At 52.1% G+C, this 24570-nt stretch overlaps 1 protein-coding gene across 1 annotated transcript; it reads left to right on the forward strand.

Annotated features, from left to right (window-relative positions):
- The first annotated feature begins 8576 nt into the window (after positions 1-8576).
- Pnma8b (PNMA family member 8B) lies at positions 8577-24447 on the forward strand. Its single transcript, XM_078033333.1, is given in 8 exon segments — positions 8577-8691; positions 20703-21187; positions 21717-21799; positions 21801-21880; positions 21883-21964; positions 21966-22131; positions 22133-22275; positions 22277-24447. Coding segments are annotated over 8 exon segments (1242 nt in total). The 3' UTR covers positions 22365-24447.
- Positions 24448-24570: the final 123 nt, after the last annotated feature.

Below are 24570 nucleotides of genomic sequence, written 5' to 3' on the forward strand. Positions count from 1 at the left end.
GCATGGTCTTTTGTGGAGATCGTCCACTGTATGAGTTCACCACTGGTCACTCCCCCACCCTCCCACCAGCTGAGGGACCGTCGGGTCCTTTTCACTTTGGGTGACGATGATGCAGCCTGGAGCAGGCATGGAGGAGGTCCCCTGTGGACATGCCTGTGTCCCCGGGCTGTGTCTGAACCTGGCCATGGAATTCCGGGGTGAAGTGGTGTCTCTGTGACCACTTTTTGAGGAACTGCCAACCGCTTTTTAAAACAGCAGCAGCAGCAGCCCTTTCCAACCCTGGCGATGCGGGAGGTGCCGGCCTCTTCCCACCTCTCCACACTTGCTATAGTCCATCACTCCAGCCATCTTGCAGGGTGTGAAGTAATGTCACCTCGTCCTGATGACTAACGATGTGCACGTGCTTCCTGCCCACCGTGGATCTCTTTTGGAGAAATGGCTATTCAGTTGTTTTGCCCATTATTGAACTGGGTTATCTAATTCTGTTGAGTGGTGCTCTTAAAATAAGATTTTTTTTCCCCCCGTTCTGGGGATGGAACCAAGAGCCTGGTATTTGCCAGGCAAGCGTTGAGCTGTTGAGCACACCCCAGCCCAAGAGCACCATCTTGAGAGTAGCTTCGGATGCCCCAGATGACCACACGTGAAGCCAGGAAGAATGTCCCAGCCAAGCTAAGCTGCAGGTTTGTCAGCAAAAATAAGTGACTATTGTTTTAAGCCACCAAGTTTTGGGGTGTGATTTGTTCTGCAGCAACAGGTAACCAACCAAGGAAACAAAGCAGCGCCTAGTCAGAGAGTGGCCGGGCTGTCACTGGGGCCCAGGAAGCACTTTCTTAAGAGTCAGGCTCACACGCTGATGTCCAAAGCTAGTTTCTCATCCTGTGGTGGAGAAGAACAGAAGCTTTGGAGGCAGGCAAATGTGTTCACAACTCTGGGTCCTGTACTTCCCAGTTGTGTGAACTTGGGCAATTTACTAGGCCTCTCTGAACTTCAGTCTCCTTCTCTGTGAAATGGGCACAGCAATAATAATAATTCTTCCAAAATTTGTCAGGAGCGTTTAGTCCATCTACAGTGCTGAGCCAGGAACGTAGCACAAAATAAAGAGTTCAGTAACTACCAGCTCTAATTTTCCATGGCTATTAGATAGCCAGGTGTTGAATGCCTCTTGCTGACATATGCAATAAGTCCTGGATAGACCCTTCTTGATGGAGGAATGGGAAATTTTGGGGTCTCACCATGCTCCTTCTAAATCAAAGTTCTTTGCCTTGTGTCAGAGAGACCTGGATTTAAATAACTCATGACTCCTCCAGTTTCTGGCTGTGTGATCTTAGGCAGGAGAGTGAACCTCTCTGTTTTTAGAATCCTCATTTGCAGAAAGAGGGAGTAATTCCCTCTTTAAGGAGTTGTGATGAAGAAATCAGTAAGTGTGATGCCATCAAATTAAAAAGCTTCTGCACAGTAAAGGAAACAAAAGTGTGGAGAGAGCCTACAAAATGGGGTGTGATTTGTTCTGCAGCAACAGATAACCAACCAAGGAAACAAAGATTTCTGCAGCTGCTTCTGACCGGGGATTAATATCCAGAATATATAAAGAACTCCAACCTCACACCACACATAAACAGCCCAGGCCATAAATGGGTAAAAGAAGTAAAGAATATTTCTCAAAAGAAGAAACACAAAGGCCAACAAATATAGGAAAAAAATGTTCCATATCTCTAGCAACCAGGGAAATGTAAATCAAAACTACACTAAGATTTCATCTCACTCCAGTCAGAATGGCAATTATTAAGAACACAAATAACAATAAATGCTGGTAGGGATAGGGAAAAAGGTACACTCATACATGGTCAATGGGACTGCAAATGTATACAGCCGTTCTGGAAAGCAGTATAAAGATTCCTCTGCTATTGATGCATAACATACTGCTATTATTGGTCTTTTTATATAAATAAATTATATATATTTATTATATATTTATAATATATAATATTATATTTACCCAGTTTACCGTGTTGAGTTGGCATTGTACAGAAATTAACTGCCATATTGGTTTAGAGATGATTACTTAATATTTTTCCATTTGTACACACTGTATTAAATATATGTGAGGTCTTACCTATGTGGGTTTGATTACAGAAACTAATATTCTCTAAATAAAAAAAATATTCCTCAAAAAACTAGAAATGGAACTACCATATGACCCAGCTATTCCATTCCTTGATATTTATCCAAAGGCACTGAAATCAGTGCACTATAGTGATATAGGCACATCAGTGTTTATAACAGCACAATTCACAATTGTCAAAACTATGGAATCAGCCCAGACACCTGTCAATGATGCAAGGATTAAGGAAATGTGGTACATATACACTCAATACCCAGCCAATAAGGAAGAATGGCATTATGGCATTTGCTGGTAAGAGGTTGGAAACGGGGAACATCATGCTGAGTGAAATAAGCCAGACTCAGAAAGTCAAGGGCCTAATGTTTCCTCTTATACGTGGAAGCCAGACCGAAATGAGGGAAAGCAGGGTAGGGATCAGATCTCATAAAAATACAGGGGGGATCAATGGAGCAGAAGAAGATGGAGAAGGAGGGAGGAAGAACAGGAAAGGGGAGGAAACACGGAATGAATTCATCAAGATCACATTATGTGCATACAATACGGGGAATTCCACCTTTATGTCTATGTAGAAAACACCAATCAAAAACAAATACACACGCCAGCCATCCCAGTGACTGGGAGTGTGAGGATTTCAAGTTCGAGGTCAGCCTCAGCAATTCAGCAAGACCCTAAGCAACTTAGCGGGGACCCTGTCTCTAAATACAAAACAAAGTGCTGGGGATTGGCTCAGTGGAAAAGCACCGAAACCAAGTAAGCAAGCAAGAGAGCCAGAGGGAAACGGAGTAGAGGAAGGAGAACTGAGGGAGGGAAAAAGGCAGGCGGGGACTGAAGGGGAGCAAATCCAGTTTCAGGCAGGTTTGATTTTGTCAGATGAAGCCGACCTCTGGCTCCAACTTTAATGCTCTAATAAAAAAGGGGGGGTGGGGGGTGAGGAGGGGATGGAGAGGCTCGAGGACGGAGAAGGGAGGTGCATAACGTGCAGGGAGAGGGCGAGGGATCTCCTCCCGCCCTCTGCAGAATCCCCAGGCCTCTCTGTGCGGGGGGGGGGGGGGGGGGAGGGGGGAGGGGAGGGGGGGATGGAGGGGCGGGCCCCAGGGAGGGGACGCGGAGGGTGCAGTTCACCCACTGCCCACCAGCGGGCGCTCTGGCGAACCCACAGGCGGCAGCCAGGTGGCCGCGGGTCGCACCGCGCGGCCCAGGACGCTCACTCGGTCCGGGTTAGAAGTAAGACACGCAGCAGGGCCACGGCTCTGGTTTCCACTGTGTTTGTGCCAACGATCCTCTAGTGATTCCGGGAGAGAAAACCTACAAGCATTGATTCCTTTTAATAACGGAGACACGATCGCCTGTCACCATGGCAACGAAGGATGGAGGAACGCAGCCAATCAGAACTGAGGACGTCTCACGGGGGTGAGGTGGGACCTGCCACCATTTCCAGGAGCGTCGCTCAAGCCTCTTCTGTTTCAATTACCTTCCAAGGACCGTCTGGTTGGGTCGGGAGCTCAGGGCTCTTGATGCACAGCAAATCGAGAATGTTCTGTTTGTCACTGAGCAGATTCTTCGGACGGTTTTGTTGTGTGGGAAAAAAAAATGCAAGAGCATTTCTCTGTGTAGCTGCAGGCAAGAAAGGCCATTTGCACGTCTTTTTAACGTTTTAAAATTCATTTTCCTTAAAAATTTTTATTAGCATTGTTTTTTGGTAGTGGTAACCCTGGAATTGAATACTGTCAGTGCTTGACCACTGAGTCACATCCTCGGTCCTTTTTAATTTTTTATCTTGAGGCAGGGTCTCACTAAGTTCCCTAGGGCCTGGCTAAGTTGCTGAGGCTGGCCTTGAACTTACCCCTGTGGTTAAGAACCTTGGGTTCAATCCCTGGTACTAAAAAATTTTTAAAAATAATAAAAAAGAAAGCCTGTCCTCTTTTGCCAATCCTTCCACCACATCTCCCTCTCCAGGAGCTTGTCACCTGCATCCTCATCCCTAACCTGCTGGCTGATTTTGGTACCCTGGTCCCAGACCTCTGGAGGAAATTGGCCTCATTTAGGAAGTAAAAGTATAGGATGCCCAGATTAGCAAAGATGATGATGATGATGATGATGATGATGATGATGATGATTTTATTTTATTTTATTTTTTTGCACTGGGGATTGAACCCAGGGACTCTTTACCACTGTGCTGCATCCCCAGCCCTTTTTACTTTTAAAATTTGAAATAGGGTCTCCCTAAGAAGCTGAGGCTGGCCTGTAATTTGAGCCTCCTGCCTCAGCCTCTTGAGTTACTGGGATTGCAGGCATGTGTCTCCACACCTGGCTTGAGAATTTTTTTAAAAAAATATAAGTAAATCCCAAACATTGCATGGGATATCCTTATACTAAAAACATTTGTTATTTATCTGAAAATCAAGTTTAACTGGGAGATCTGTGTTTTATCTGGCAACATAGTTATGAAGTCAGAACTGGGCAAAAAAAATATTTTTTTCTAATTTTTCTTAAAAAAATATCTCTTTCATTATTTTTTGACACTCTTTTGTTAATGGCTGGTGACACTCTCCCTGCTCCCCACTGCTGCGCAAAGCAAAATTTTCCACTTGGTCCTCTACTCTGCTACCTGCCATTTCCCACCAGATGGAGCCATGGTCATATTTATGGCCACCTTCCTGGGTTCACTTGAACAGGCAACCTCTGGGATGGCCTCCTGCCTGCCAAGACTTATGCCCTTCTGGGATCTAAGCCCCTTTGTAAGTTGGATGCGGGTTGGACATTGTAATGGTCACTTCTGTGTCCTTGCAGAGCATGTTTGTAGGTCAGCTTTCTGTTACTGTAACAAAATACCTGAGATACTCAATTTATAAGGAGGAAAGGTTTATTTTGGCTCATGGTTTCAGAGGTTTCAGTCCATAGTCATTTTATTTCATGAGAACTACTGGCACCTGGAAACAGTTTATTTCTGCCTTCAGGTAACCAGGAAGAAAGAATTGGAGACCCTGAGGAGATGGCTGCATGTGTCTTATATTTTGGATGATAAAAAAACCTTGGATGTGACTACCTAGCTGGGACTACATGTCCCAGCATCCTTTGCCTCTGCGGCCCAGGGATGACTGGTCTTCTCCAGCCAGCGTGCAGGTGGATGTGATGGGGGTGGGGGTGCAGCTTCCACTTTACCTGCCTGCAAGGGCATCTCTGGCTCTGAACTCTCTCCTTCCCCACTTCTACCAAGTTAGTTGGAGGTGGCAGCTTCCGTGATGCAGATGACCACAGTGAGCTAGGGCCCTGGCTCTCAAGGGATGCACCAGAATTCCCCAGGGTCCTGGCCCCAGAACCTCTGCCTCAGTAGGTCTGGTCCTGCCAGTTCCCAGGTGATGCTGCTAGTCCCGGGACTACACTTTGAGCAATAATCTGAAGGAACCGGGGGACCCACATGATGGCCACATTCACCCTGCAACTGCATGGGAAGGAGACATGTTAGTCTTTCTTTTCTTCCTTCTTTCTTTCCTTCCTTCCCTCCTTCCCTTCCTCCCCGCCCCCCTTTCTCTTTCTCTTTCTTTCTTTTACCAGGGATTGAGCTCAGGGGCACTCGACCATTGAGCCACATCCCCAGCCCTATTTTGTATTTTATCTAGAGACAGGGTCTCACTGAGCTGCTTAGCACTTGCCATTGCTGAGGCTGGCTTTGAACTCAGAGATCCTCCTGCCTCTGCCTCCCGAGCTGCTGGGATTATAGGCGTGCACCTGCACCATGGCGCCCTGCAGACACTTAGTTTTCTTGAGGCCAATGTTGTCCCACAGTCACAGGCGGTGAAGTTCCGTTCTGCTGGCTGATTTGATCTGTATTTCTGTTGTTGGTAACTGAGAACGCCCTGATTGACACAGTAACACTGTTTATGATTCGTCTGTTCAGAAACTAATTATTTCTTTATCCTGGTGCTGGGGATGGAACCTTGAGCATGACAGGCAAGGGTTCTGTCACGAGCTACACCCCAGGCCCAGAAACGACTTCCTGAAAGTGCATAAGGACTGCAGCCAGCACAACAAAGATCCCTATCATTTGGGGAGTTTTATTGTTTGTGTCAGGAGCTGCACTTTAACTGCTTTGAAGACAAAATATCAAATTCTCATAGAAACTCTGAGAAGTAGGCACTATTATTATTATTATTATTATTAAATTCAAGACAAATTCTTTTGACAATTTGCCCAGCTGACCTTGAACTTTTGATCCTCCTGACCTAGTGAGTCGCTGTGATTACAGATGTGTGCCACCACCCCCAGCTGAAGCAGGCCTTGTTTTGAGACCTCATTTCCTGGGGAGGATTAGAGACTTTGGAGTCAGGCTGACAGGAGTCTACCACCCTGCTTCGGTACTTCCCAGCGTATAACATTGGGCCATCAACTGGACCTCTCTGAGCCTCAGTGTCCTCCTCTAAAAAACAGCATAATAATAATTTTTCCTTTTTTTTAAAAGAGAGAGAGAGAGAATTTCTTAACATTTATTTTTCAGTTACGGGGGACACAACATCTTTGTTGGTATGTGGTGCTGAGGATCGAACCCGGCCACATGCATGCCAGGCGAGCGCGCTACCGCTTGAGCCACATCCCCATTCCAATAATTTTTCTTCCTAAGCTGGTTCAGGACTTTGTGGGTCAGGGATTTGGAAAGGGTTCAGCGGGGTGTAGCAGCAGGATCCACTTAAGGCAGCCTCTTCATCAGGTGCCTGGAAGCTTCAGTTCTCCTAGTTCTTCCACAGCAGATGCTGTTGGAGGAGCTGGAATATCTGGATACCCGGTGGCTTAGGACTCCAAAACCAAGATGCAAACTGCAGCTCGTCGTAAAATCCAGGTCATTTCTGTCAGATTCCTGTCCGTCTAAAACCCCCAGGAACAAGCCGGGGGTTGGCCGGGGCGGCGGTGCAGGAAACCGACGGGAAGGGCGGGGAGTGGCCTTCGAGTGGCCATGCTGTTCTCCGATCGACCACCAGGTGGCGCGCGGAACTGAACAGCAATTGCCCTCGGGACAGCGGCCACCGGGATCTAAGCCCCTTTCACCTCCTCAGTGCTTTTGCTAATTTAGATTAAGACCAAACTCTCATATATTTTTTTTTTGTCCAAAGAAAATAAGTCTAGAAGAACCTTAGGCTTTTATTTCATCATGTTTGTGGAAGGAGAAAAATGGTACTTTTCAGATTTGATAGAGAATTCCTTCAAAAAGATGGAAGGGGTTGGCGACATCGCTCAGTGACAGAGCACTTTCCCAGCATGCACGAGGCTTCCTCCCTCCTCAACACTGCCGAGGGGGGGAGGAGGATATGCTATTTAACCCCCTTGTCACCATGGCAATAAGTAATCAAGGAAGACAACCAATCAGAATTCAGGCCTCTTTGGGAGGTTCTTTTTGTTCAGATATTGCAACAATTTCTACGAGAATCTCAAATTCTTTTGTTCAAATCCCCCTTTCAAGGACAGGCTTACGTGAACAGAGCCTGGACCACGTTTGTCACCAGAAAATTCAGGGGCGCTTCCTTGGCTGCCCAGGAGAAGATGAGTGCTTGGGGAATGTTCTCGACCTTCCACTTTGTAGACACTGATAATTTAGACCGATTTTATGGTGCAAAATAGTATCCTTCTCTTCCCAGCTGCAGGAGGGAAGGGATCCTTCATCTTGCTCTCTTTTTGAAGAGAGGTGGTGCACACCTGTAGTACCTGCAACTCGAGAGGCCAAGGCAGGAGGATGACCAGTTTGAGGCCAGCCTCAGCAATTTAGCAAGGTCCCTGTTTCAAAACAAAACAAAATATATAAAGGGCTGGAGGAACCCCAGATTAGAAGAGATCCTATTGCAGAGATTAGAAGAGGTTTGAATGACATGGCAATTAATTGCAATGTTGGACTTTTCTTTTTTTAAATCCCATTCAAACATAGAAAAAACTGACAGCATTAAGGAGACAGAAAGTTGAACACTAAATACATATTTAGTGATTTTTAAAAATTCTTGTTCCTTTTTTAGGTCTGCGTGGCGCTTGGCTATGTTTAAAAACTTGTCCTTCCTTTTGGAGACACATCCTGAGATATTCTATGCCCTCCCCTTCACGGGAGAGTTTACTTCTCCTCTTGAGTGTGGGCTGGACTTAGAGACTCACTTCTAACAAGTAGAATAGGGGCCAAGGGCGGGTGTGTGACTTGTTCCCCTTGTTCCCCTTGGGGCATTACCTGACTCAAAGTGGAAATGCCTTCGGAAGGTTCCTGTCCTCCTTCCTCCTCCACCTTCCTCTGGACAGTGGCCTCCACCTTGAGGCCGGCCTCCTTCACCTTCCCTTGGGTTCTGGATGTGTCCTTGGACCTGAGGAACGGACTCGGGAAGGGCACCTTGTTTGTCCCTCTGGCTGGTCCAGCCCGGGGACTGATTTCAGGAGCGAAGTTTCCACCCTCCTGTGAGTTTTGGACTGAGGCGCTGGTGTAGACCGGATGGCCACAGACCCTGGCTCTCGGTACCCGCTTGCTGACCTGTTTGTGGCCTTCCTGGGGCGCACTCGGAGGCATTGCCGTCCTGGACAGTTTGTCCGTAAGGTCTCCTTCGGCAGTGAGAGCTGGCACGTCGGGGACACTCCTGCCTTCTCTGACGGTCCGCACATCAGGGGCTGTTTCCCCATCTCCTCCTTTTTGGTTTTGTCTGTCATGGTCACCAAAGCCAAGCACTTCATGGGTTCATCGGCCCTGTCCCCATCCGAGGGAAGGGCCCACTTCTTGGTTTGTTTTTGTTTTTTAATATTTATTCTTCAGTTTTGGGTGGACACACTGTCTCCATTTTACATCTATGTGGGGCGGAGGATGGAACCCAGTGCCTCGTGCACGGTGGGCAAGCCCTCCACCACTGAGCCCGAGCCCCAGCCCCCACTTCTTGGTAAGAAGCTTTCTCCTGCACAGCTCTCTGTCACTGTCATCTCTGCTCCCGTCCCCCTTGTCCGCCTCCTCAATCTGGACTCCAGGCTCTCTCTCTGGGGATCCTCAGACTCCTCCAGCATGGGAACAACTCCTCCTAGTCACGGGTGCTCCTTCAGCAATGCTGGCTGCCCTCCAAGGGGCTGGCCTCCCCTGCCTCCTGTGCTGACCCTGGGCCTGGGTTCCCCAGAGCGAGGGCTGGGCCTCCCCTGGAGGCCTCTGGGCCTCTCGTCCTGCAGCAGGAGCTGCATCTGCCCAGGACTCCTGTGTCCTGCGCCGGTCCTCACACAGAGCCCTCCAGACCTGCTCCTTGCCCCATCTCCCTGGGGATGGCCGCGGGACCCGTGTCCTCCACAGACTCCACCAGGGTGGCCTTGGCTTCCTGCTCCTTCCTCTGGGTGCTCCCTCTGCTCAGCCTGAACCTCCCAGGGCAGGACGGTGGGCTTCAGGAGGGCTTCCTGTCGACCTGCCAAAGGCCCTCGGGGACCCAGGTGACTAGCAGGCGCTGTGCACGTCCATGTCCAGCCCCCCACCAGTCCTGCCCAAGGAGCATGGCCATAGTCTGCTGGCTCCACGCTCATCTTGGGGCAGGAGGGCACCTGGGCAGGCTGGGCGGCAGCACACGTGCCCATAGCTCTCTGGAGGCCACCCCCTGGGGTTAGCGCTCAGGTTCAAGTGAATGCGGCAAGGCTCAGGGCTCCTGCTACCTGCCAGCGGGCTGGACCTGGACGCCGAGGTCTTCTCCCACACCCGCCCCCCAGGGCTCTCTGGGGATGTGTCCACTGGCTACAGGACCCATGGGGGTGTAGGTACCTCCTGTCTGGGGTGCCACTGGCCAGGCTCTGAGGCCAGCTGGGAAGGACCCTTCTGGACAGTGGGTCCCCCACTGCCCCCACCCACCAGCTGCTGGGGACTTAAAGATGGGGACACTGTGCCTCCTGCAACAGCCCACGTGGACACTTGATGCCCTTTTACCCTGTGGCTTCTCCACCCCAGCAGAGCTCTGGGCTCCTAGTGGACCGGCTCTCTGCCACCAATGGCTATCACTGTTCCCATAGCAACCGTATTCAGGGGTCATTTTAAGGAGCCCAGGGAATGTGAGCGTGGGCGTGGGGTGTGTTTACCAGGTCAGTCAGGACCCTGGGAGGCAGCCTCACGCCGAGCTGGCTCCAGTGGGGGGTCCAGGCCTGTATCAGAAAAAGAGGACTCGTTCTGGGGGACCAGGCCTCTCTCAGGAGAACCAGGCTCCAGGTCTGGGGTGAGCTGGACAGTGAGGGTGGCCCGGGAGACAGGAGAAGTGGGGGCATGCAGGGCACAGCAGTCCAGGTCCCCCAGGGCTGCTTGGTATAGGGGGTGGGGTGCTCAGAGGGCCCTGGGAGGAGCCCGGGGGAACCTGCAGAGTATCCTTAAATAAGGGCCCTGGGAGGCCCCGGAGTGGGAGGGGTCTCCTGCAAGAGACCCAGGCCCAGCCAACACCCAGGGAACAGGGAGGGTGCTCAGGGGCCACCACTCAGTGTGGGGACTTGGCAGAGCTAATGCCTGTCACCTGGTCATCTGGAGAAGGTGAGCATTCCACTGGGCAGACACCGACCTGGACCGACTGACCCGTTAGGCTGGAGCCTCAGAGTCGAGGTCAGTGGCCTCCAAGTCCCTCCTTTCCTTCTGGGGCCGAGTGGTTCGGAGCCTGCCTGAGGCTCACCTCCTCTCACTTGGTTGTTTTGCTTTCTGTTTCTGGAGCCGGGATCCAGCCCGGGGCCTCTCCCGGCTACGCCTCCACTCTCCCGCTGAGCTTCAGTCCCAACCTCATTTTGAGGGGAACCAAGGATTGAACCCAGGGCTGCTTAGCCACTCAGCCACGTCCCCAGCCCTTTTTATATTTTATTTTGAGACACGGTCTCACTAAGTTGCTGAGGTTGGCCTTGAACTCGCCATCCTCGTGCCTCAGCCTCCAGAGCCGCTGGGGCCTGGCTGCACTGATTTTGTTTTAACAGCTGAACAAACTCTGCTCAGTTTCATTGGCCTGAGGCCTTTTTCCTTTTTGACACTATCATACTATGATACGTGGGGAGGTACGTTCTGCTATCTGCTGGCACCCCAAATGTGCGGCCCCACTATGCTCCAGGGCCACACCTGGTGGTGCCTCTAGAGCTACCTGCTAATGCCTGCCCCTGCCGCTTCACCCCCTGGGGGCGGAGATCTGGGGACTCTGGTGACGAGCCCTGGGTTAGGCCTTCACCCCTCCCTCCCTCCCCCCCTCCTTCCATTTGGGCAAAATAGCGGCTGTTTCTTTACCCAGGACCCACCCCTGGGCCGAGCAGGGGTCAGCACAGGCGGGGGTCTTCCTGCAAGCCCAGGAGTCCTGGGTCTGACAGCCCCAGGGGGCTGAGTGCTGGGAGCCCGTGCCCTTGGTGAGGGAGCGGGCCAGGGTGCCCAGGCGGGTGTTTGTGGAAGGTGTCTGGCTGGGGAGGAGGAGGCTCCGTCCCGTCCCCGCTCACCCTCTCAGTGTTTTGTGGCCGATACAGGGGACTCTGGGGACCTTGGCTATTCCGGCAGACCCCCCTGGGGCTCTGGCCTGACCCCACATGGACGTCAACACTGAGAGGAAGAGGCTGGGGCTGTCCGGGAGGTGGGCTGGATCAGGGCTTCCCAGAGGTGACACCGAGTGACCTTTGTGGAAAGGAAAGGGAAAGTGCTGTCCAGGTGGCTGGTGGCCGGTGGCCTGCCTGACTGGAGGGGGACAGGGGGACTGAGGTGCTGAGAGTAGGTGTGGTAGCAGGGGATTAGGGAGGTGGCGGGGCCAGGCTCCCGGGGTCTGAGACTTGGTCATGCCAGGGGTGTGACCAAGGAGCAGAGAGCGGCGGGGTCACTGAGGACACCAGGGGTTTCCAAGCAGTTTAGGTGCTGTGCAACACTGGGAAAGTCAACCTCTCTGGGCCTCACTTTGCTCCTTCCTGAGGTGGCCGAGTGGCTGTGTTGGGTTGGGCACCGAGGGTTTAGCCAGGCAGCAGGAGGTTTAAGTGGAGGTTGTGGGTGCTAATGGTCCTCTTCCCTGTCCTAATTCCTTTTCCTAGACACAAACCCAAGCGCCATTAGGCACTGGCTGGGTCAGAGCGCCCTCTGGTGGGTCTAGGGAGGCGGTTCAGGGAAGGGAAGGAACCAGAGGTTTAAAGGGTTCTCCTGGGGGCTCCTCCTGGGGGCTCCTCCTGGGGGCTCCTCTTGTCCTCCCTCCCCTTTCATTCTTCACCCTCCTCCTCCTCCTCCTCCTCCTCCTCCTTCCTCTCTCTCACTCTCTCTCTCTCTCTGTCTGTGTATACCAGGGATTGAGCTGGGGCACTCAACCGAGCCACATCCCCACCCCTTTTTATACTGTCTTTGGAGACAGGGTCTCACTGAGTTCCTTGGCTCTTTGCTGTTGCTGAGGCTTTGAACTCGCCATCCTCCTGCCTCAGCCTCCTGAGTCAGTGGGATTACAGGCGTGGGCCACCAGGCTGGGCTCTTCACACACTTTCCGCACATCCTTCTCCTTGGAACCTAGGATAACAATGAGCAGGACAGCTCAGGTCCTGACGCCCGGGTTCACAGCCCTGTGGGGAGACCCAGGACCCCTGTGGAGTGGGCTTAAGCCCAGAGCCTGGCGCTTTAGGCTGGAGTACAGCAAGCAGGGCCTCGTACTAGCAGGCCAGGAGGGAGCTGGGGAGCCACAGGGAGCTCTAGGGTAAGGGAGAGGAAGGGTCACATCTGTGGCGGGTGGCAGATGAATGGGAAGGGCGCAACGGGGGCTGGAGCGGAGGAGGCGGCTGCCCTCTCCGATGTGACCAGGTCCTGGAACTCCATGAGGGAAGACCGGGCTCCAGCCCTAGTGGACCAGCCCCTCAGCTTCTCCTGCGAGGAGGGGGTCAAAGAGGCGCCAGTGTCCCCCACCAGGGGCGCTGTCCCAGGGCGCAGGAGTCGGTCCAAAAATCTCCAAAAAGATTCGGCTCAAGTGGGTGCCGGGATTCAGTACTCAAACAAGACCTGTGACCATGTGTGTCTTACCACGTGCTCATCCATCATCTTAGGGAAGTTTCCTCTCTTTATTGTGCACCTTTCACAGATGGGCAAACTAAGGCTCAGAGAAGGTGGGGGACTTGCCCAGGGTTGCACAGTGCTAGACTCTGAATCCAGGCAGCCTGCCTTGACTCAAGTCCCCTCCATGTGGCCCCTGAGTCTGACTGGAAGATCCCCACTTGCTGATCCCCCCAACTCCAGGCAGCGGGAAGCTGAGTGTGAGGGGTGGGGACCAGGCATCTAAGTGGAGAAGCCACCCTGGACATTTCTTCCCCAATCGAGGCTCATGAAGCAGAACCAGCCAACTCAACACAGCATTGATTGCAAAATCGGCAGAATAATATGCCATCGCTGTTATTTTAAGCCATAAAATTCTGTTTTGCAGCAATACACAAGGTCCACCCAGCCCCTCGCACAGCTCCCGCTCACAGCAAAACCAGTGTCGTTACCCCACCCTGCACTGTCCTCCCCGAGGCTCAGTGTACTCGGGTGGCGGCCCCGCTCACTTGGCAGCTTTCTGCTCTCTGCCCCGGGTCACCCTCCTTGGCACCCCTGCACCCCCTCACCCTGTCTCACAGCCCACACCCCATAGACACAGACCAGATCTGCCTCGCCCTGGGACTGAGCCCACCCTCGGAGGACCCTAGGTTCTCCCCAGGACCACCATGGAGGTGACAACCTCTTGGGCGCCTGCCGGCTCTCCCCTGGTTTTCCTGCAGATGCGGGGTGTGGAGGGGGGCAGGTTCTTACTGTGTCACCGGCCTGCGGTTCAACAAGGACTTAATCTTTGCTCCTTTGTTTTCTGTGGCACTGGCGGCTGAACCCAGGGGCGCTTTACCACTGAGCTACACCTCGGCTCCATTTCTTTGTTTTTTTAAATATTTATTTTTTACTTGTAGTTGGACACAATGCCTTTATTTTATTTATTTATTTTTATGTGGTGCTGAGGATCGAACCCAGGGCCTCAAATGTCGAGAGCTCTACCGCTGAGCCACAGCCCAGCACTGCCCCCCCCCACCCCGCCGCAGCTCCTTTTATATTTAATTTTGTCAATTTGTCCAGACTGGCTTTGGCTTTGCGATCCTCCTGCCTCAGCCTCTAGACTCTGAATTAAGAGCATGCGCCATCGTGCCTGGTGGCTGGGCACATTTTGCAAGAACACTTGTCAATAAAAGGACAGACAAAAAATTAAAAGTGACAGAGTTTGCTCAGGATACGGGAGGAAAGGGGGAGAGAGACACATTCAAGAGGCCATTTTAAAGATGTGGCGTCCAGCAGAGGTGACAGTGCCTTGGAGATGCAGGTCCTGGAAGGTGCTTGCTCCCCTGCCATCCTGCCGTGAGGGAGTTAAGCTGATTTTGCTTTGGGGATGTGCTGATCTGGTTTCCCTGGCAACACTGCTTGGGCTGAGAGAGGGTGAGACAGAAAGACTGGAATGGAGACCCACCTGCAGTGCTCTCAGCTCCCGGGCTGTTGTAACCCACGGGAGAAAACACCCCCAATCCTTTCTTAGTTGGGGGCCCAGGGAACATTGCATTACATTCTCCAGGTGTTTCTGCAGGTCTTAGGTCTCAAGACCCCTCAGATTATTATTTTTTAATTGTTTTTGTACTGGGGGTTGAACCCAGGGGTGCTTAACCACGGAGCCACATCCCCAGCCCACCCCCTTTTTAAATTTTGAGACATGGTCTTTCTAAGTTGCTGAGGGTCTCCCTGAGTTGCTGAGTCTGGCTTTGAACTTGCCATCCTCCTGCCTCAGCCTCCCAAGCCACTGGGATTACAGGCGTGCACCACCACGCCCAGCTCAAATTATTAGAAATTGGTAAAGGAGGGGCTGGGGATGTGGCTCAAGCGGTAGCGCGCTCGCCTGGCATGCGTACGGCCCGGGTTCGATCCCCAGCACCACATACCAACAAAGATGTTGTGTCCGCCGAGAACTAAAAAAAATAAATAAATAAATATTTTAAAAAAAAAAAAAAAAAAAGAGAAATTGGTAAAGGAAAAGCATTTGAAGATATTTCATCAGTGCAAGATATGTCTGTTTTGCAAAAATGAAATACTGCTTAGAGATTCTCTTTAAATACTTTAGAATTTTTGTGCTCAAATATATTTTCTGTTCATTTGTGCTTTGGTCTAGATTCATTAAAAAAAAAATCCAGACTTAGTTAAGTATATTTGATCCTGTTAAAAATGATATCTTTGTTATTAAAAATTTGATTGCACAAAAATTATCAAGGAAGCTTTAAGAGTTTTTATTTATGTGGTTTTTATCTGTCCACATTTGCCTAATTTGTTTATAACTCTTTAAAAAATAGCAGTAACATGTTACATATTCATGTATATGAATTTATTATTATTATTATTATTTGGTACTGGGGATTAAACCAGGGACACTTAATCACTGGGCCACATCCCCAGCTCTTTTTTTTTTTTTTTAGAGAGAGAGAGAGAGAGAGAATTTTTTTTTTTTAATATTTATTTTTCAATTCTCGGCAGACACAACATCTTTGTTTGTATGTAGTGCTGAGGATGGAACCCCGGCTGAACGCATGCCAGGCTAGCGCTCTACCACTTGAGCCACATCCCCAGCCCCCCAGCTCTTTTTTTTAAAAAAAAATTTTAGTTGTAGATGGACACAATGCCTTTATTTTATTAATTTATTTTTATGTGGTGCTGAAGATCGAACCCACATGCTAGGCGAGCGCTCTACCACTGAGCTACAGCCCCAGCCCCCAGCTCTGTTTATTTTTTATTTTGAGACAGGGTCCCGAAAAGTTGCTTAGCGCCTTGCTAAGTTGCTGAGGCTGTCCTCAAACTTGCAATCCTCCTGCCTCAGCCTCTGAGTTACTGGTATTACAGGTGTGCACCACCACAACCAACAACAGACATATTTTTCTTTCTTTGTTTAATTTATTGATATTGATTTTATTCCAATTTTTTAAATATTGTAAACTTTGACTCATTGAGATTACTTACATGTACATTCTTTCAAATTGATCAGCATTTATAATTCCCTTTAAGAAGAATTGACCAAAATAAATGTGAAACTCTATTTATTTATTTAATGTGTAACATAAACATATTTCATTTTGATAATATCTGTTCATAAATATGAAAAACTAAGTAAGTTTTTGTTTCACACAAAAAGTTGTACTAATTGCAACTCAGATATTTGGGATGTCATGTCCTGCATCCTACATCTTCCCAATTATTTCAAGTTCCATTATATTTTCAAGTTACTTAGTAGGTAATGATTGATTCTAATCTGAGTCAGAACATCTACCAATCTGTCTAAGATTACCTCTAAAATCATTCATATCGATACTCCTTGAAATGTTGACGATATCATGCAAAGGATATGACTCGTCAAAAAGTCATTCTTAGAAAAAAAAACCTTTTTCCTTTTTACGTATTTGCTGCGGTTTATGATAATGAAAACAGGGAAGAGGAGCTTCTTATGAGCACATTTAGATTCCAGACATATCATACTTTACAAGTGTTGTGCTTTTCAACCTTAATAACAGGATTATGATCTTGATGACTAGATGTATTTTTCGAGACAAAAGAAGGATTCAGGAGAAGACTGGTGATGTTCTCTTTTAACAGTTTTGCACATCTTTCATGTCTGACTCAACAGTCCTTCTACCTGCTTCTTCTGTCAGTTGCAACGTCAGACACTGTGTAGGTTCTGGAAAATTCCACTGAAGGCTGGTAAGAGTGAAAAGACCAATGATGGTACCTCCCCTTCCCTTATTATGAAAACAGGTTGGACCTCAGGGACTCCCTGAAATGGGCTGGGGTCCCCTGGGGTCCCCTGGGCCACCACACTTTGAGAACCCCTGCTCCTACCGTGCGAGTTCCGGTTAAAGGGATTTGATTTCCCCACTTCAAACGCAGAAAGAGGGAAAGAATTTTGCAAAACTTTTCTCCCAGCTGCTTCCACAGGAAACTTAGAGGCAACTGGTCCCATCTCTGTCCGGGAGGAGATCCACCACCACCAGGGGAAATGTCAAGGGAGGGGGGTGAGACAGGACATTTGGGTCCAGTCTGTCCTTATCCTCTGCCCTGGAACTTGTCAACCACAGGGACCCTCAGCTCCTCGAATGCCACATGCCTCCTTCAGCATGTTTCAGTCTCTAATTCTCTTTTTGGCATCTGAAACCAAGACACCCCCACCCAGCCCTGCTCCTCACCCCACCCACCAGGAGAGAAATGAATGGGGCAGAGCAGCCAGAAAGCAGGGAAGACGATCAAAGGTCACACTTGCCTTCCATTGTCGCAGGGGTTTAAGAGATGCAAGAAGAGGAGTTGGCTGGACTGTAACGTGGAGGATGCTGGGGGCTCTAGGTGTCTGTGTAAAACAGAGAGCTCCCGGGCTGAGCTCCTTGCAGGCAGAAGTTTCACCCATGTGAGTGCCGGTGGCTTGTGAGCCATGGGGCAAGTCAGGACCCACTGGGCATTGGATATCCCTGGACCACCCCTTGAATGCGGCAAGTTCCCAGGTCACTGTGACAACCCAAAGCGCCCCTCTTCTCTGCCAGGTGTCTGTATCATAGCCCACTCCCAGGGGGTCAGACTGCCCCGCGAAGAAGCCCTGGGACACACTTTAGGGCAGGGGACTTCCGCGGGCCCCTAGTGTTGGGTGCCAGGGTGGTGACTACAAAGCGCCACGGTCTGGGTGGTGTAAACAGGAGGAACCCACAGTGGTGGGACAGCCCAGAGCAGCGGGCGGCCAGGGCTGGTTTCTGGAGCAGAGTCCTCCTTGGTTGAGACCCTGTCTTCCTGCTGTCCTCAGAGGACTCTTCCTCTGCGCATGCTCAAGGAGGGAGGGGGGGCTCTGGAGCCCCTCCCACTGAGGGCCCCCCCCAGCCCCCCCCCAGGTTTTGTTTTTTTCTTTAGAGACAGGGTCTCACTGAGCTGCTTAGGGCTTCAGTAAGTTGCCAAGGCTGGCTTTGAACTTGCAATCCTTCTGCCTCCGCCTCCAGAGCTGCTGGGATTACAGGTATGGACCATCGTGCCCTGCAACCAAGAGGGTTTCTGAGTCTGGCTTATTTCACTTAAGATAATGCCTTCAAGATGGGGGCACAAGGCACCCCTACACTTGTGGGCCTGCCTAAAAGCCAGATGCTCTCCTGGGGCAGAAGTCCTGTGCGTCCCTCTGTCAGTCCTATGGTGGGAAGGAAACTTGTTTCCAGTCACACTCAGGGCTGGGCATGTTCCAACTCCCATGCACCTCTTCTCGAATCCTCCTGACCTCACGAAAAAGTGGGGTCACCGAGGCACAAAAAGTCAAAGTGACACGCCCTGCCATGGCCAGTACCTGGCTGTCGGGGGAGCATTCCCTTCACCTTTGTGGGAACTAGAATGAGGCTCTTGCTCTAAAATGAATCTTGCAAGAAGCACCCCTCAGTTACTGAAATGACTAAACACAGAGTCACCGTGTGACCCAGCTCCCCACCCCTACGTGTGTACCCAAGAGAGAGAAAACACAAGCCCACGCAGAAATTCCTACCCAGATATTCACAGCAGCATTATTCACAACAGCCCTAAGCAGAAAGAACCCAAGTTCTGATCAGTTGATGAATGGATAAAATAAATGTGGCATAGGTATCCAGTAGGACGCCATCCAGCCACGAACGCAGTGGGCCCTGACCCAGCGACAGCAGGGAGGAACTTGGAGAGTGGGACACAAAGGCCACACACTGTAGTTCCACTTAGATGGAGTGTCCAGAACAGGTGCGTCTGTAGCCACCTGTCAGTAGGCCTGGGGACCGGGAGAGCGAGAGGCTGACGGCTGAGGGACGGTGAGCTTCTTCTTTGGAGTCATGAGCTTGTTCAGAAGTGGATGTGGTAGCCAGGGACACGCCTGCAACCCCTTGACCCTGGGAGGCTGCAGCAGGAGGATCACAAGTCCAAGGTCAGCCTGGGAGGTTTATCGAGATCTTATCTCAAAATAAAATATGGCTGGGGATTCGGCTCTGTGGTAGAGCACCCCTGGGTCTCCCAGCTCTGCCTGCCCGCCTAAAGAGTGGACCGTGGTGATGTCACAACTCTGTGAAAACAGTAAAACCCATTGACCTACACGCCTTAAATGGGTGAGCTAGCGGGTGTACGAATCTTCATTTTCACATGGTCATCCTCCTGGGCACGGGAAACTTTTCATTGTGATTTCCAGTCGGGTAGGGAAATTAACAACACTTGTGCTGAACATGTTCACACGTGCGCACACACACACACACACATACACCCTTGAGAAATTCCTCAATGGCCGTGTGTGACTGTCATGCCTTTGGAATGCAGCTCTTCCAAGGGACTCATTTTGGAGAAGAGAATGTGCACCGATTGCTTTGTACCATGGTGTGTGCATATGACACCGCCTTGTGCATTTCAGGGTCAGTGAAATCTAGCCTTCAATTCACTTCACCTGCTTCTTCTTTTTTCTTTTAATTATTTATTTTTTAGTTCTAGATGGACACAATGTCTTTATTCACCTGCTTCTTCTTTTTTTTTTAATTAAAGAATCGTAGCTGTCATTTAGCATGATGCATGGAGTTATCATTCAGGGTTGGGGTGGTACTTCTTTTGGACAACACTGCTCGTGGGAGAATAGGAATGTCCATTTCAGGATCAGAAAGGTGAAAGGAGACACCCCCCCCCAAAAAAAAAAGTAGGGAAAATAACTGTTTGGCCCAGTTGCCATGACAACCTTGCAATTAAATCTCTTCCTATGTAAAAATCAAACAAACAACAAAAACACTGCCTGAGGGAGGGGGAACCGAGGTGTCTTTGTTCTGTTTATTTATTATATAACGTAAGTGCTCCATAAATAGTTCTCCTGGTCCCTCTCCATGAAGCTTGACTGTATGTGGGCAGCCTCTCTTCCAACAGCTCCCGCGGAGTTAACCTCTTTAATCCCAGGAGAGCCCTTTGAGGTAGGGACCATGGTAGTTGCCATTTCACAGAGGAACAGTGAGACCATGGAAAATTCCAGAATGTTCCGGAGTTCAGCTGGGGAAACCGTAGGGATGGGATATAAACCTAAGGATGGGGCTGCTGGGCTCCATGGAGGACAGGACAGCTTCAGGGGGTGCAAAGGACGGTGGGACCAGCGCCCGTGGGAGTGACTCTGACATTCACAGCCAAGCCATTCATTCTTCACCATGCTGTATCTCACGGATGATCGCAGGTTCAGACCACCAGTGTGGCGTAAATGCGCATGCGTAGTTAAGAACAGGAGCACACACGAGAGCGAAGCCCAGTCCTGCTGGTGCCCTGCCTGCAGAGTCCTGTGCGCTCTGGTGTTAGGCGCCTGCCTCTCCTGTCACAGCCTGGGCTCCGCCCTGCACAGACACTGGGACTGAGGCTCGCGTCCCCCGCGAGTCCTGGCCACACTGGATGAGGCCAGTGCCCTTGATCTAGCCTATAATCAGAGTCCCCTGGAGGGGGGTGGTGGATTACACCTTGACTGAGGCCTGTACACTCCCCAGGAGGCCTCTGACTCCTGAATGAGGCCGGTCCCCTCCAGGGAATCTGGTCCCCTGGGAATACGGCCTTGTTCTCTGATTAACTGAGCTAGTGCTTCCAGCGCCCCCATCTTCCTTCCAGGACCGCTCTTTAAGATTGGGCTGCTCCCCCGCAGCCAGGCAGACCCCAGCTCCAGTGTGAAGCGTTGCTATGGAGACAGGGTCCAGCCACCAGGGGAAGAAAATGGGCGGGGTGGGGAGCGGGCGCGGGGATGCGGGGGCCAGTCGCAGGCGCAGTCTCTGCGGTGGCGCTGTGACTCTGCGGAGTGGAGACCAGCCATTGATCTCAGACACCACTGTGAGCCTCGGCTCCCATCCCCCAGCCCACCTCCTGCGCTGGGTGCCACCCCCCTACACCTGGCATCCATGGAGCCATTCGGGCTTGTGTCAGGGACAAAAGGAGCCAGGGAAGTCCCTGCGGATTCTCAGATTCTCGAATCCCCTGCCTGCCCTGGGGGGCGGGTGTGGGAGAAGACCTCGGTGTCAGGTCCAGCCCCCGGGCAGGTAGCAGGAGCCCTGAGCCTTGCCGCCAACCCCGAAGGTGGCCTTCCAGAGAGCTATGGGCATGTGTGCTGCCGCCCAGCCTGCCCAGGTGCCCTCCTGCCCCAAGATCAGCGTGGAGCCAGCAGACTATGGCCATGCTCCTTGGGCAGGACTGGTGGGGGGCTGGACATGGACACGCCCAGGGCCTGCTAGTCACCTGGGTCCCCGAGGGCCTTGGGCAGGTCGACAGGAAGCCCTCCTGAAGCCCACCGTCCTGCCCTGGGAGGTTCAGGCTGAGCAGAGGGAGCACCCAGAGGAAGGAGCAGGAAGCCAAGGCCACCCTGGTGGAGTCTGTGGAGGACACGCGTCCCGGGGCCATCCCCAGGGATATGGGGCAAGGAGCAGGTCTGGAGGGCTCTGTGTGAGGACCCGCGCAGGACACAGGAGTCCTGGGCAGATGCAGCTCCTGCTGCAGGACGAGAGGCCCAGAGGCCTCCAGGGGAGGCCCAGCCCTCGCTCTGGGGAACCCAGGCCCAGGGTCAGCACAGGAGGCAGGGAGGCCAGCCCCTTGGAGGGCAGCCAGCATTGCTTGGAGGTTCAGTCTGGGTGGCAGGAACAGAGGTTGACCCAGAAGGGCAAGAAGAGGGGCCGGGGATGGCGACCTGGAGGGAGTGGGTCTGAGGACTCCTTGGAGGAGGCTGGGCCTGGTGATAGCAGGGGACCTGAGTGGAGATCAGGATCCCAGTGCACTGTACGCGGAACTCAGTGGGAACTGGGCCTTCGGGGCTGTGGGAATGGAGCTGCACCCCTCATGTTCTTGGTTCTGGGCACCTTGACAGACAAAGCCAAGAGGACTGCACCTCCAAACTGGGGTACAGTGGATCTGCTGGAACACCAAGGAAGACAACAGCAGAGTCCCCGACTTAGTGGCACTACTGGCCATGAGAGACATACCCAAGGAGGAACTGTGGACAGGACATATTGGGGAGTCGGTTGTGGTAAAATCAGAGCTGAGAAAAGAGGAAGTAGACAGACAACCCAGAGTTCCTGGCCACTGCGGTGTACACCGACCCCTGGGACCCTGCACCTGGGAGGACAGGTTAAAAACCCCTCGTGTGATCGAAGTCGCTGAGTTGAACCGACAAGAAAGAAAAGAAAGAGGCCCTTCCCCAAATTGTCATTTATGTGCAAGGACACATCCGGAACCCACGTGAAATTGTGGAGGAGGGAGGCTTGGGGTGGACGACAGCCAGAGTCCTGAGGAAGTCAAGGCGACAGGAACCTTCTGGAATGCATTTGCACTTGGCTGAGTCAGAGAACCGCCCCAAGGAGAAGAAGGCTCCGGGTGGCCTCCGATGACAGCGAAGAAGGCTCCCGGTGGCCTCCTGGACCTGGCTCAGGAGTGGAAGGAAACACGTGGGAGGGCGGGGCTCACAGAACCCACACAGGTGGCCAAGGTCAATGCCCCGGCGCCCATTCGGAGAAGAAATCTGGTTGTGGGGCTTCTACCCAGAAGGATGTGCCAGAAAGCAAGAGGGGCTCGAGGAGGCCAAGGGCCGGCAGCCCTGCTGGCCACAAGTCGACTGGTGGGAAGAAGACGCATCTGGGGCGGGGATGCTCCCCAAAAGCTGCTAGTGGGACCCACAGACGTCAGGACAGGGAGCTGACCTTGCCATGCAGACCCAGCTGGCCACCGTGCAGACCCAGCTGCTCCTCTCTCCGTCTCCTTGCTGCGTCCCTCCCTCCCTTCCTGGCCTCTAGTGCACCTGACCTGGCCCCAGTACTACATTGTTTACCCAGCTGCATTCTCTAGGGCTGCCCTCACCCTGATCCTGGACCTCGGCCTCCCCCCATCCCACAAGGGTCCCCGCCTGCCCAGTCCCAGGCTCTGTCCTGGTCTCCACCCAATGGTGTCTCTCCACGCATCGCCCTCAGCCCCCTCCAGCTCTGCCCTCGTGGCATCCCAGAGCCACCCACCCCATCGGCCCTCACCCTGGTGCCCACCTGGGTCTTCACCCTGCATTGTGCCCTCCAGCCCTCTATGCCCAGCTCACACTTGTCCCCAAAGACCTCTATCCAGGCTTTGCCCCGGGCCTCTGCTCTGGCCCTCAGCCTGATAGGCCTTTACTCCCATCTGATTGCAGCCTCATCTGACTCACGGTCAAGCACCGCAGCTACCTGGCTGCCAGAGGGCTCCTGGTAGAAGTCACATCTGACCTCTGGTCAAGCCACTCCATCTCCAAATCCTTGAAAGACTTCTTCCTTTGTCCCCGCAGTTCAAAGCCCAAGATCTTATAACTATCTGCTCTGTCCAACCGGGTAGCCAGACTTCCCTGCAGGGGCGTAATTTGAACTTAACTGTAATTAACTTTCCTCAAATGTCACACTCCCAGGGAGGGTGCCCCGACCACCCTATTAACAGTGCAACCTTTTCCGCAGCTCCTCGCTGGACCTTCAGAGTCGGGCTGCTCCCTGCGCACGGACTTGTTCTCAATGGCACACCAGTGATGCCTGTCAGGGAGTTTGATAGAGAATTGGTGACAAGGTACTGCTGTCAGCGGGTGCAACAAGGGCAAGGGCAGGTTGCCAGAGGTTAGTAACTGCGGCTAGAGGGGCCTAAGGGGAATGCTGCCACTCTGCTGCCCAGGTCCCCTACACAGAGCCCATCTGCTGAGGACAGTCCCAGGAGCTCGCAGCCCACCCCTGTGGCTCCCCCACGGAGCAGCCTCCAGATGGCGACCCCCTCCTCCTGCTTTCCACCCTCAGCGCCCCCTCCACAACGCAGCAGCCCCTGGCAAAGGGCCCTGGCAGTGGCTGCGGGGTCCTGCCCGCACCAGGGCAGGTGGGCATGGAGGGGAGGGGCAGCAGAACCCCTCAGGTCCAGCTCCCCAGGTGGAATGGGGTCTACCCTGTCCTTGTCTGTCCCAGCCCCAACGCTATGTGTGGGAGGCCAACCTTATGGATGACTGAGTTACACTCCCCAGCTGGGTGCTGAGGCGCTCAGTCACAGAAATGGGTGTGTCTTGCTACAGCCCCATGGGTGAAGCTATGCTCACCTGTTCCTTTGTAATATAACCCCTTGCCCTGTTTAGGGTAGAATCTTCCATGGAAGTGCCTTGTGTGTGTCCCCTCCTCTTACTGTGCCCTTGGGTGTGGCCTACCCAGGTGTCAGTCCACCTGCTGACAGTGGACATCATGAAGACAGACTCAGCCCCCTGAAACCTGACCCCTTGCCTCATTTGAATAGCTTCTCTCAATAAAAGGGGTCAGCGCGTGCTCTCTCTCTCTTTCTTCGGACCCTTAAGGTCAGAGGAGCTGTCACAGAGACCCCAAAGAAAAAGGTATTTGTGTCTCTTGTGTGGTTATTTCGTGCAGCCCAGTCAGCCCATTTTAACTAGAGTGACCCCTGAGCCTTTTAGTCGAGAGAACAGATACCCGGCAGCTATGCCCATCATGCAAAAGCAGCT

Source organism: Ictidomys tridecemlineatus, chromosome 15 (genome assembly GCF_052094955.1).
Source record: "Ictidomys tridecemlineatus isolate mIctTri1 chromosome 15, mIctTri1.hap1, whole genome shotgun sequence".
Lineage (NCBI taxonomy): Eukaryota > Metazoa > Chordata > Mammalia > Rodentia > Sciuridae > Ictidomys > Ictidomys tridecemlineatus.